Below are 14,226 nucleotides of genomic sequence, written 5' to 3'. Positions count from 1 at the left end.
ATAATATACATAAATAGGGCTCTTAAATGTTCTTCTCTCTCTCATGTACTATCAAGTGCCAGAACACCTGATTTCCAGGCTGGCCTGCTGCACTGGAATACTTTCCCTTATGTTGGACTAGTCTCATTATTCTGGATTATGTGGATTTACCTATGAGAACTGTGGATTTACCTATGAGAACTGTGGATTTATGGATTTACCCTATGTGGATTTACCTTTCCTTCTTGCACAAAGACCTATGGGCGCCTGAGTTTGTCTTTGCATAGGGGTGCAAAGAGAGTCACGCACGCGCACCTTTTTTATAAAAAAATTAATTACATTTTTATTCATTCTTATTTTTGCCCTCAAAATATAAAGTCGGGTGTCTTTGCGCAATTTCACGTTGGCCACGTTACCCACCTCCAGCCAATGTCAGTCAGTTACAGTTCATAACCAGTGGTGGAAAAAGTACTCGCATGTTTTACTTAACACATTGGGTGCCCGAATTTTATAATAACAGATTACGTTCGGCGCCAGAAATCTCACCGTTGCGCTGCGCTGTGCTGTTTAAAGCTGTAGACTCCACGACGAGCAATCCATGAAAAACAATGCATGTGTGAAGGGTGCGCGATGGTCCTGGCTAAAGCCTGGAACAACAACATGTCACCGTTGCAGAGCGATCGCGCATCGAGAATGACTCGTTTTGCCCACTGTAAAAAGTTAAGGAGATAGAGGTTTTTAGCAAGGAGATAGAATGGAAGCGGATGGGAGCCAGATTTTTTGGCACGGTGATCCATCTGTCCCTTACTTCTTAGAGTGTTCATGGGTGATGATTCCAGGGCTGCGCTAGCCCCCCCCTTGTGGAAAAGAAACGATTGTATAAATACTCAAATAAAACTTACAAATAAAAGTCCGGAATAAAAAATGGATTTGAGTGAAAGTACAAAAGTGTTGGTACAAAAATGTACTTAAAGTACCAAAAGTAAAAGTTCTGCATTGTGAGTACTTTTACTCACAATTTACATTGCGACGCATTGTAGATCGGCTATTTTCAAATGGCCGAAATGTATATAGGGCTGAAGATCTACAAGCTCACAGAGCTTGTAGATCTGCTATTTTCAAAAGATGTTTATACATTTGAAAACTTGAAATGGGACAGTCTGCATAATGAGTACTTTTACTTTTTATACTTTAAGTACGTTTTATACTTTTGTACTCTTGTACTTACGGCACGGCGGCCAATTCTGCACATTGATACATTCTGTGCTCACCATAGATGTCCCTCCAACGTCCAAACATCTCCTAAATGAATAATTTCCAGTTGATAACATGCTATCTAAATGCTACTGCCAGTGCTACTGGCAGAGTACGATTAGCAAAATGTGACAAAACAGAATAATAAACTCTATCAATTTAATGCTTCGTGGGGTGAGTAGGCCTAACTGATGGGGGGAAAAAAACATTTTGGGGTTGAAATACTCCTTTAATATAATGATTCTGCATTTTATTCTGTGTATCCAGTCTTTTACATTTTCTCTTAATGTGTGGCCTCACTCTGTTAATATTTAAGATTATTTAACTGACTATTAAAGTTTTAATTCATGTGATTACAGCCTTGCAGAAGGAGGTGTCGGTCCTGAAGACAGATAACTCAGGTGAATTCATCTCACATAAACTTTAATAAACATAAAACAAAAAGTTCATAAATGTGTAGGATTCCACTCTAACAGACTTTGGTTACTGTAATCAGTGTACCACCATGTACCGTCACCCCTTTTACCCCCATTTACCGCCATGTACCCCCAATGTACCCCCATGTACCCTCATGTACCCCATGTACCCTCCAGTACGCCATGTACCCCCTGTACCCTCCAGTACGCCTTGTACCCCATGTACAATGGGGACCTGGGTTAGGAAACTCAAAACAAAAGTCAACAACAATAAGCGAACACACATGTTTCATGGACACAACCCACACACTCAGCTGTGCTGCTCATTCCACAAACGGGGCCATTACAAATGAGGCTCCATTTAAAAGAGAAAAACTATTTACAATTTACAATATAGACATTTAGCAGACGCAAACTATTTCACTGCCAGACTTATTTCTGGCTGCGTTTGCCCACTGCCAGCAATTTTCGTTTTTGTATCCTTTCAACTGGCCACAGATTATGATCGCTTGTCTGACTGTCTGTAATCACACACGGTACGCGTGTGCGTCGCCCAGAGAAAGATATTCCATACGGAACATTCCCTTCTCCTGCAGCAGCATGTTGAAAATAGGATTTCTCATGAAATACAGGGGGAAAAAAAGTCAACTCATGATAGAGCCATTTTAATGAAAAAGTGAAACAGGAAGTGGAAATCTTCGGATGACGTTATTTCCAGATCCGGGTGAGTGGAAAGTGAAACTGATCACTCGGGTGACAGAGAACAGCGCAATCTTTTATAAAACGATTAAAAAACAATAAGTTGTCCTTGGCAGTGAGGGCGTTTTGCGCGATGTCTCGTCATAAGTCGTCCTTGGCAGTAAGAGAGTTAATCCAGAGTGATTTACAGTAAGTAAGCCAACAGTATGAAAGCACCGGCTTCGAATGCTATCAATGCATTGAATGGGAGATTATCACGTTTTATCAGACCATTGAATGGGCGAGAAGGCGACGAGTACGATATACTGACCTACCCGCGATTTGTCAGACCATTCATTGGGCGTAATCAGGAGCTACTGACCTACTTGGAGGCGGAGCAGTCCCCACAACATTATTTACGATTCTGTGCCTATCGGTACATAACTCCAACGGCGCTGAGTAGGCTCAGGCGAACGTCACACCATTCAAGACGGCAACTCGGTCGCTTTAGCTCCCTCGGTGGTCCTTCACGGGGTTCCAGTTCGCCTGAGACTGCGCGCCTCCGTCATGGTCCGAAACCAAAACCAAAACCGAAACTGAACTATTTAAAGGTAGGGTAAGTGATATTTTTTGGTTAAAACAAAAAGTATTTTGTTAAAATGTTAAAATACTATATTCTGATAGTAATCATTGCTATAGAGTGTTTTTTCAGTAACAGATGTCTCCCTGTCTCTCCAGCTCTTTAATAAACAGAAAATACATTTTTCGGTAGGTGTCAAAATCTCAGCCAATCAGGAGAAAGTACCCATTCTTAAGCTTAATTTGTTCCAGTTCCAATTTTGCCTGCTCATTTCTTAGTGTCATCACTTCCAATTTCACTTGTTTAATCTGTATCCTGATTGAGTTCTCTGTCCTGGTTGGATAAAATTGGAAATGAAACTGAAACTGAAACGAAAATGCATTTTCTGTTTAATAAAGAGGTGGAGAGACAAGGAGACTCCTAATACTGAACAAACACTCTATAGCAATGAGTACTATCAGAATATAGAGCTATTTAACAATTATTTTAACCAACGCAAATCACTTACCCTACCTTTAAGTCATCTCCGTTGGTAGGTCAGTATGTCTTGATAACACCCAATGAATGGTCTGATAAATCGCGGATAGGTCAGTATGTCGCCTATTTCGCCCATTCAATAGTCTAATAAAAGGTGATAATGTCCCATTCAATGCATTGATAGCATCCGAATCAGGTGATGAAAGTTACTACCAAGAAGCATTGTGTTACACCATAAATATTATCTCCCAAACCTTTCGTTTTATGTGTAGATGGTTCTGTTGAGAACAACATGATGTGTATCCAGTCCAGTGGCATCATGCCCTTCAGAGCCGTCTGGGAGAAATGCGGGGCCCGGTGCGAAGTCGCGCGCGCAGCGCGCGTGCCCGCGATTTTTTGGCGGTTTTGGGTGGATATTTCCGGTTATTTCTTTTTATAACTCTTAATAAATGTGATTCTGTTCATAAAAAAAAGAGAAAAAAAAAGAAAAAAAAACGTTTTTTTGCGGGGCCCCCCCAAGTGCGGGGCCCGGTGCGGCCGCACCGCTCGCACCACCCTTCCTGCGGCCCTGATGCCCTTTGACACTGAGGGGGAAGGTGCCCATGACCCCCTGATTTTTGGGCTGCAACTTTATTTATTTATGTTTTTATTTATCTAATTTTACAGTAGGCTGTATTTTATACGTGGTTATGAACATTTTATATCATCGTTCAAACGTACCCCCCCCCCCCATCCAGTATATATCATCTTCCTCTTAATGTGTGGCCGTGCTCTGTTTGTTTGATTTAAATGATTATAAAAGTTTTAATTCATGTGATTACAGCCTTACAGAGTACCATTACAGCATTAAAGGATGGTGTGTCTGCCATGAAGAAAGAGAACTCAGGTGAATTCATCTCACATAAACTTTAATAGATGATTCTGCTGAGAACAACATCATGTGTATCCAGTCTTTTTGTCTCTGCCAAAACGTGGCAGAGTACGATTAGCAAAATGTGACAAAAAAAAATAATATATTCTCATAAATTCAATGCTTCGTGGGGTGAGTAGGCCTAACTGATAGGGGGGAAAAGTCATTTTGGGGTTGAAATACTCCTTTAATATAATGATTCTGAATTATATTCTGTGTATTCAGTCTTTTTCATTTTCTCTTAATGTGTGGCCTCACTCTGTTTATATTTAAGATTATTTAACTGACTATTAAAGTTTTAATTCATGTGATTACAGACTTGCAGGAGGATGTGTCGGACCTGAAGAAAGTGATCTCAGGTGAATTCATCTCACATAAACTTAAATAAACATAAAACAAAAAGTTCATAAATGTGTAGGATTCCACTCTAACAGACTTTGGTTACTGTAACCAGTGTACCGCCATGTACCGTCACCCCTTTTACCCCCATTTACTGCCATGTACCCCAATAGAGCACCGAAGTCCTGATGTCACTCGTTCATCCCCAGGTTTGCGGAAGTAATTTCTCTATGGAGAATAACATTGGGTCATCTTAGAATCGTCTCATATAAGAATTGTGGTCCAAAAATAAACACCGCGTGTCGGCGTTATTGTCAGGGAGGAGGTTCTGTATCGTTTATGATAGTCAGTCACTTATATTTGATACAGTCTGTTTCTGGCGAAAATGTAACTAATTCGGCGGAAGTAACATTAGCGTTTTCTCACCGTCAGTTGATGCTTCATATCCATAAGAGTCAACCCGCCGGGGTCATTTGTTTATTTTTGGAACACAGTTCTTATTTGACGCGATATTAAATACGTCTATGGGATTCAGAACGGGGGTGGAAAACTGCGAACCAGGTAGACAAACAAAGGATGTGTAAATGACGTCAGACTTCGGCGGTCTATGTACCCCCATTTACCCCCATGTACCCTCATGTACCCCCATGTACCCTCCAGTACGCCTTGTACCCCCATGTACCCCCTGTACCCTCCAGTACATCTTGTACCCCATGTACAATGGGGACCTGGGTTAGGAAACTCAAAAAACAATAAGCGAACACACATTTTTCATGGACACAACCCAACCACTCAGCTGTGCTGCTCATTCCACAAACGGTGCCATTACAAATGAGGCTCCATTTAAAAGAGAAAAATTTACAATTTACAATATAGACATTTAGCAGATGCTCTTAATCCAGAGTTATTTACAGTAAGCAAGCCAACAGAAAGTTACTTCCAAGAAGCATTGTGTTACACCATACATATTATCTCCCAAACTTTTTGTTTTATGTGTAGATGGTTCTGTTGAGAATAAAATGATGTGTATAGCATGCTCTATAGCAACAAGTATTGCCAAACAGCGCCCAATAACTGCTATGTTTGTCCACTAACACGGTCGCGGAGGCTCTGCTTTTGCCCAATGACCAATTTTAATAAGCTTCGCTGGGCTTACACACCTGAAGCAAACAAATTAACGAGTGGAGCAACACGCGAGCACTGCCGAGCAGCGCTCGGTCGCAACGAGACACACTCAGTCTCAGGCACAGACTGGCACAGAAAATCGGCCCTGGCATTTGTGATCTTCACCGGCCCATAGCGGGGCGCCGAAAATAGCGGGGCGCCGAAACCCCGCACGTGCGCGAAAAATTGTGGTTAATTGGTGGATTTTGTTAGTTTCTTTTCGGTTTCTGGTGACTTTATTTCGGTTTTAGGGTTAGGATTAGGGTTAGGTTAGGGTTATGTTATTTAATTCTTATTTTTGCCTGATTTTACTTTATTTGTTCTACTTTATATTTTATTTTAGGCCATATAGGTTTACTGTTTAAATAACATTGCAACAGTAATACTAGTGTGTTCTAAATATATATAAGACAAAACGAAAAATATAATTGTGTTAGTTGTATTTTGATTATTGCTTGTCAAACGTTTTAGCTAGCCTATCCTGATTAGTTACTAGACCAATTTAAAATGGTAGATGTTTTTCTTTTGAAATAATCCATGCTAATTATTATTGAACCATTGTAGATGTTCATATTTCACGAATATACATAGGAACCTATTCTTTACTATTACTCCATTTATAGGTCACGTCGTCAGTAGCTCCATTTTACGGCGATCTAGTCACAGTCCAAGTTTAATGTCATAGTGCTCACTTGTCTATCAAATGATCTACACATTGCATATATGCATACGATTATTTGTTACACTTAATATACAGCTTCACACTCCACAGAGAAACACGCAAAACCAGCCACCAACAACTGCCCGCTGCGGGCAGTGTTGCCAGGTTCTATGAGAGAAACAAACAACCAGGTCTAGGAAAACAAGCCCAAAAGAATCGGCTATTTGAAAATAGCAGATCTACAAGCTCACAACGCGTCACGAATCACGATGCGACGCGTTGTGAGCTATTATATCTGCTATTTTAAAATAAAATCTTGGGGAGAACTTAATAAGCCGACCTGACAACACTGGCTGCAGGCACCATAACTCACATCAAGCTGCAGCATCATCAAATAAGGCCACACCGAATAGTTAAACTCTTTAGTCTATTACAACCAAATTCACCCTGAGACAAAGAGCAGGGCACGGCGGCCAAAAACACAATAACTGTAACGCACACACCAACATTGCACTGCGTAAAGACGCACAGCAGCAGCTGCCCAATTAATTGACCAAAGCACAATAGAATAGAATAGAATAATAAACAAGTACTGTAGGCTATGTTCTACCTTATTGAATGAGGAGCTGTCGCATCAGTGCGCTTTCGGTCGATGATGCAGTCCTTGTCCAAAGACCCAAGAGTCTCTTTTTCAATTGCCATCAGCATAAAGGCCTCGAGGTGTTCCTGTGATGCTGTGCTCCTCAGATGGTTTTTGATAATTTTTTATATGGGAAAGCTTCGCTCACATGTAACTTGAGTCACATCTTCGGTAGCAGCGGTGCTACTAGTGCTCGCACTGACAGCAGCACTATGGACCGACATTAACACTATTTTCAGCAGACTGCTGCTGGGCAAACATCTTTGTTATTTTTAAACATTTCCCCGCATCAGCCTCCAGACATTTTCATTTTTTAGCTCGTACTTTCTCCGCAGAATCCATCTGCTTACATTCTATTGACGTATTCCCGCCCGGCTTTTTTTGAAGTGGTTTACGTCAAACGTACGGAGCAAACCACTTGAGCGGGGGCCGGGGGGAACAAAGTCTCCACCTCCCCTCCACCAAAGTGTCACTATCACTTCAACCCCCCTATGACAATGTAGTGAATGGACCGGGCCGGCCAATTTCTCTTAAAGGGCCGGTGGGCGGTGGCCCGGTGCAGGGCTGGGTGTTTTTTTTGTCTTTCCTCTTTTAAAATTTGTTTAAAATTATTTTTTGCTTGGCTTGGCTTGGTCGCGGCCCGAGACTGCCCGGCCCTTCTGGCATCTGCCAGAAGTGCCAGACCGTCCAATCCGGGCCTGCTCAGTCTCTGTCTGAGTGAATGAGAGGCAGCGCGCACGTCAAGGTCTGAACACCATGTGAAACCCGACACCTAACCCCCCCCCCACCACCACCCCACACACACACACACACACACACACACACACACACACACACACACACACACACACACACACACACACACACACACAACTCTTGAGTCTCAGCAGCGAGACACAGAGGCAATCATTGGCTGTTCACATCGGCGCAATTTTGATATCGGACCGATACCGATTAATTAAAAAACAACTATATCGGCCGATATATATCGGTTGGCCGATATATCGCACATCCCTACTATCAATTCAATGCTTTGTGGGGTGAGTAGGCCTAACTGATAGGGGGAAAAAGTCATTTTGGGGTTTAAATACTCCTTTAATATAATGATTCTGCATTTTATTCTGTGTATACAGTTTTTCATTTTCTCTTAATGTGTGGCCTCGCTCTGTTAATATTTAAGATTATTTAACTGACTATTAAAGTTTTAATTCATGTGATTACAGCCTTGCAGGTGGAGGTGTTTGACCTGGACGAAGAGAACTCAGGTGAATTCATCTCACATAAACTTAAATAAACATAAAACAAAAAGTTCATAAATGTGTAGGATTCCACTCTAACAGACTTTGGTTTCTGTAACCAGTGTACCGCCATGTACCGTCACCCCTATACCCCCATTTACCGCCATGTACCCCCAATGTACCCCCAATGTACCCCCAATGTACCCCCATTTACCCTCATGTACCCCATGTACCCTCCAGTACGCCTTGTACCCCCTTGTACCCCATGTACAATGGGGACCTGGGTTAGGAAACTCATAGCCTCGATCTCCAGGCTTTTATTGTTTAGTGTTGCTAAAAAATAAAAGCCTGGCCCAGCGCGTCGGTGTACTCGGTATGAGGAAGTGTTTCACTTCCCAACCAACCAGAGTGCAGTGGGCGTCGCTCGTAATGTTGTGTTAACGGGGCGGGGGTTGACGGACAGATCGGTGAACCAATGGGATCAGCCGCAATCTCTCGCCGGCTCTTTACACCCGCCCCTCTATACACGAAATCAGGAGCGTTGGGGCAGTCTAGGAAACTCAAAACAAAAGTCAACAGCAGAATCAGCGAACACACATGTTTCATGGACACAACCCACACACTCAGCTGTGCTGCTCATTCCACAAACGGGGCCATTACAAATGAGGCTCCATTTAAAAGAGAAAAACTATTTACAATATAGACATTTAGCAGACGCAAACTCTTTCACTGCCAGACTTATTTCTGGCTAAGTTTGCCCACTGCCAGCAATTTTCTTTTTTTGTATCCTTTCAACTGGCCACAGAAAATGTATATCCCTTGTGATCGCTTGTCCGACAGTTTGTAATCACACACGGTACGTGTGTGCGTCGCCCAGAGAAAGATATTCCATACGGAACATTCCCTTCTCCTGCAGCAGCATGTTGAAAATAGGATGTCTCACGAAATACAGGGGGAAAAAAGTCAACTCATGATAGAGCCATTTTAATGAAAAAGTTAAACAGGAAGTGGACGGAGGCGGAAATCTTCGGATGATGTTATTTCCAGATCCGGGTGAGTGGAAAGTGAAACTGATCACTCGGGTGACAGAGAACAGCGCAATCTTTTATAGAACGATTTAAAAACAGTAAGTCGTCATAAGTCCTCCTTGGCAGTGAGGGCGTTTTGCGCGATGTCTCATCATAAGTCATCCTTGGCAGAGTTAATCCAGAGTGATTTACAGTAAGCAAGCCAACAGTATGAAAGTTACTTCCAAGAAGCATTGTGTTACACCATACATATTATCTCTCAAACCTTTCGTTTTATTAGTGTGGTTGCAACCAGACTATAGTACTCTTCCCTCTTTATTCTTCTTCTAGATAAACTTTATTTTGGCGCGCTACTCCTCCCACAGTTTTTTTCCCCAATTTAGTGCTATATGTCAAAATGCTAAGAGATTGGTTGCATAGTTTAATTGATATTGATTTATTAGTGCATTAAATTTCCCCATCCACTTTAACGGGAAAATGAAAACTTGATTTCAAGTATTTTTTTCTCAGAAACCGTAAGGGCTACAGTTACAAGACTTGGAGGGGAGGTTCATAATTTGGTCCGAAATTATCAAAAAAATTATTACACCAGTCGGCCTCATGGTAGCGCTATAAAAGCCCCCTTTACGTTTTGGCCTATAACTCTTGAACCGAAGGTTGTAAAATAAAAATCATTTTCCCCTAGATTCCTTGGGTCAAGACGCAACTCCCAATATAGGCCACGCCCATTTGCGTCAGATTTTCCGCCATTTTGAATTTTCTTCAAAACACACTTTTAGCTCCTCCCACATATTTTGTCCGAATTTCATAAAAATCGGTACACATGATCTCTGGGCCGATGCGATAAACAAATCCAAACGGCATTTTGATAGTCCTTACCGTTCGTCTGTAAATGGCTTCCAAAGTTAGTGGGAGGGGCCCGTTTTACCAAAAACGCCAGAAATCACGAACGAAACGTCCGGTCAATCCCAAATTTGAATCACATGTCAAGGGTGGTTTACTCAACGAATAAAAGCATTTCCACTTTGATCCATAGGGGGCACCACAAATGCACAAAACGTAACCGTTGGATGCAAAAACATGATTTTTGGGGGGATCCTCTCAAAATGAAATAAAAGCGATATCAGGAGTGACGTGACAATATGATTGGCCCGTTACATGTGTGGGAGGGGCCTATTTATTTAGTGGGAGGGGCCTATTTCCTAAAATCAAGACGGCACGTATCACGAAAGCAGGATCCGATCGGCACCCGATTCGAATGGCACGTCGCACGGCCTCCGACGGTATTCCTCCCGGCGTATCCCTCGAGTCCCGGCGGCCGCGACCGGCGTCGGCGCAAACACACTTTGCAATTTCCCAGAATTGCGACGCGTCTAGTTATTATTACTGTCCTGAAGAAAGAGAACTCAGGTGAATTCATCTCACATAAACTTTAATAGATGATTCTGCTGAGAATAACATCATGTGTATCCAGTCTTTTTGTCTCTGCCAAAACGTGGCAGAGTACGATTAGCAAAATTAAAAAACATATTCTCTATCAATTCAATGCTTTGTGGGGTGAGTAGGCCTAACTAATAGGGGGAAAAAGTCATTTTGGGGTTGAAATACTATATAATGCTTATACTTAATATAATACTTTAATATAATGATTCTGCATTTTATTCTGTGTATTCAGTCTTTTTCATTTTCTCTTAATGTGTGGCCTCACTCTGTTTATGTTTAAGATTATTTAACTGACTATTAAAGTTTTAATTCATGTGATTACAGACTGGCAGGAGGAGATGTCGGACCTGGACGAAGAGAACTCAGGTGAATTCATCTCACATAAACTTAAATAAACATAAAACAAAAAGTTAATAAATGTGTAGGATTCCACTCTAACAGACTTTGGTTACTGTAACCAGTGTACCGCCATGTACCGTCACCCCATTTACCCCCATTTACCCCCATGTACCCTCATGTACGCCTTGTACCTCCATGTACCCCCTGTACCCTCCAATACGCCTTGTACCCCATGTACAATGGGGACCTGGGTTAGGAAACTCAAAAAACAATAAGCGAACACACATGTTTCATGGACACAACCCACACACTCAGCTGTGCTGCTCATTCCACAAACGGTGCCATTACAAATGAGGCTCCATTTAACTCATTGAGTGCCATTAACGTATTTCACGTGTTTTAGCGCTATGGTGTGTCAAAGGGGAATCTGTACTGGGTGCTCAAAAACATAAATACATAATGAGGCAAAGGCAACAATTCAGAATTCCAAGTATGAGAGATTTTACTCGAGTAAAAGGAGCAAACTTTACACAATAGCATCATGCAATGGAAATCCAGTTTGGCTCACTGAGGTCATATTCTACCTCTGGTTAAATAGGCCTGTTTCAGACACACCCCCTCAACACCTAAACACAGACAGTTTTCACATAGAGATGTTAATTTAGTCAACAAACATGATGACAAAACAAAATAATTTAAATGTTGCATAGGTGCCAGCTTGTCTCATAGAAGCAGGGTGGGGTCAAGCAGAAGAACATTTTATCCCATTAGTTCATTTTAAATGTTTATCTTCAAATATCCTTGACATTTCCCCCATTTTAACATTTAAAAAACCCTTACACAACAATACTCATAGCATATCGCAGGAATAGGCGAAAAACCCATATTCAACTTCACAGGAAAATTCCTATCCAGCCCAGCTCAATTAGCCACGACCACCCTTCCGGCCAACGACATGTAGAAGTTCAACAAAACAAAAATGCACAGGGAGAAAGTCCATTCATGTACAGAAAAATACAGTTACAAAATACAGGTACAGATCATAAAAGAAATAAAGCTCCGAAAAGGTCCTTCTTCATGGCCTCAAAGTACCATAGTCCATTGTTCCACTAAATCTTGTTTCACCAAAGTGATAGCAATGTCATTCTCTTGCCGTTAATGGAATGGGCATCCACAAAAAGAGTGATGCCGTCAACTGTAGCAAAACTAATTATGACAACGCCAGGATCCGGATGGCGAATGTCCTGCGGTGTCCTCTCAGAATCCTGCGTAGCTCCTCGTTCTTTCATCCTCCCGTGGCGTTTGCCCCGTCCTGCAATGTGAAGCGTGGTTCCAGGTCGTTCCTAGTCCAGAAGCCGGTCCTCCTGTTCAGAGTGCTCTTTCCTCATCCACTCAGCCAGTCCATCCCCCGTTGTGAACACCAGGGCTGAAGACTCCATAGGATCCTTAGCAACACCATCATACGCCATTCTTGAAAAAGAAACACAAAACTTGTATAAATAATCTCATCAAGGGTTCAAAATGTAAAATCACAAAATTCATTAAAATCACATACAGCATACTTTAAAAATTTCGCCAACATCTATCATATACAGGAATACATAGGATTAGATGAAATCTTTTCAAATAGTGTAGCTATACACATAATGTACCTATATATATATCATATGATATTTGACTCTGCATATGGAAAAACAAATATCAATGTTTTATAGCAAACCACGATACTTAATACCACACAAGCCGTAGAGATATTTAGCACGTTGTCATCATCTGTTATTCCTCCTCTCACAAAACAGTTCCACTGCAGTTCATAAGTGGACCTGAGAATAAACACTCACAACAACATTATGTAACACACCCTAACTAAACCACATGTATGGCATTTAGTCATATATGGCACTTAGAGGCACACCACTAGCTATAGTAAACTAATCTTACTGTCATGTTTAGAAATCCATTCTCAAACCAATTATACTAGTTACCAATTACCATAAAATTCACTAGATTAATATTGCTATTTAGTGATGTGGTCCTGCAGTCCTGTGTCTGTGTCACTAAGAGAGAAGAAATCATTTACTATAAAAACATCTTAAAAAGAAACAAAATAAAACATGACATGAATTAGCATCATTCAATACAAACCTAAGCACACACAGAAACCATGTGATATGTTTACACAGCCCTTATGCTCAATTATTCAGTAGGAAAAGCACTAGGATACTTCAGATCAGAATAAACAATTGTAACAATCAAAATCAGAATAAACACCATACATTACCCCCCGTGTTTCGGATTATTGGACAATCCAGTGTTCCCGGCTACCAGAAAAATTGAAAGTAATACATTCGACGACGCACGTCTCAATAGGTCAGTTATCAATTAGTTTGTTAGTCGTGCTATTAGTCACAAAATACACGTGGGATAAAACACACTCATTATACAACAACATGAAATCACATCAAAACATTATGTTAGCCTCCCATAGAACGACACCGATCCTAAAAGAAATTGGGAAGGAAACAACATTATCGAGAGTAACTTTCCCACAAGCCCAAAACTCAGAAAAGAAACCCATATTGGTATTGTCGGATTCCTGCTGCCATGGCGTCCCAATGGAGCAGAAATCCTCAACCCAGACCCTGAAATCACATTTTCAATCACTCATCCCTAAAAATAATGGCACTTCCATTGTAGTGTCAAAAGGAATGGTTAATCAAATCACCATAGTAGCCAAGGTACAGGGCTTAATCCAACAACACCTAATTCCAAGTGTCGACCACCTGCTGTGAGGGAAAGAAACTGAAACACTCGTAGATCTCTGTGCTTTTACACACTACATAAGTATCTTACAATCAGTAGGTTTTACTGGTAGCAATACCAGATTCACAATCTCCTAAAATGAACCACAAATGTATTATTTTTTGAAAGTAATGAAGTAGTTCACACACTCTATTTGAGCAAACATGTTGTCTCACTTTCCTTGAGTACCTGGCAGTAACTTGTCAACAGACCACAAAACTCAGACTGGCGACTGGTGTATCAATGGGCTGATTTGAATATCTACACAGGTCTAAGCC

At 41.3% G+C, this 14,226-nt stretch overlaps 1 protein-coding gene across 6 annotated transcripts in view; it reads left to right on the top strand.

The window, feature by feature from the left end:
- LOC308101175 (uncharacterized protein) overlaps window positions 1-14,226 on the top strand; it is a 60,415-nt gene that overhangs the window by 15,702 nt on the left and 30,487 nt on the right. For all 6 annotated transcript variants that reach the window (XM_080450542.1, XM_080450541.1, XM_080450545.1 and 3 more), the window contains 5 exons: window positions 1,593-1,634; window positions 4,208-4,270; window positions 4,612-4,653; window positions 8,322-8,363; window positions 11,132-11,173. In XM_080450542.1, coding sequence (XP_080306668.1) covers window positions 1,593-1,634; window positions 4,208-4,270; window positions 4,612-4,653; window positions 8,322-8,363; window positions 11,132-11,173 — 231 coding nt within the window. The remainder of the gene's footprint in view (window positions 1-1,592; window positions 1,635-4,207; window positions 4,271-4,611; window positions 4,654-8,321; window positions 8,364-11,131; window positions 11,174-14,226) is intronic.

Source organism: Gymnoscopelus braueri, assembly GCF_963280865.1.
Source record: "Gymnoscopelus braueri genome assembly, chromosome: 15".
Taxonomy (NCBI): Eukaryota; Metazoa; Chordata; class Actinopteri; order Myctophiformes; family Myctophidae; genus Gymnoscopelus; species Gymnoscopelus braueri.
The sequence above is the reverse complement of the archived record's forward strand: the minus strand, read 5'-3'. Positions and strand labels throughout refer to the sequence as shown.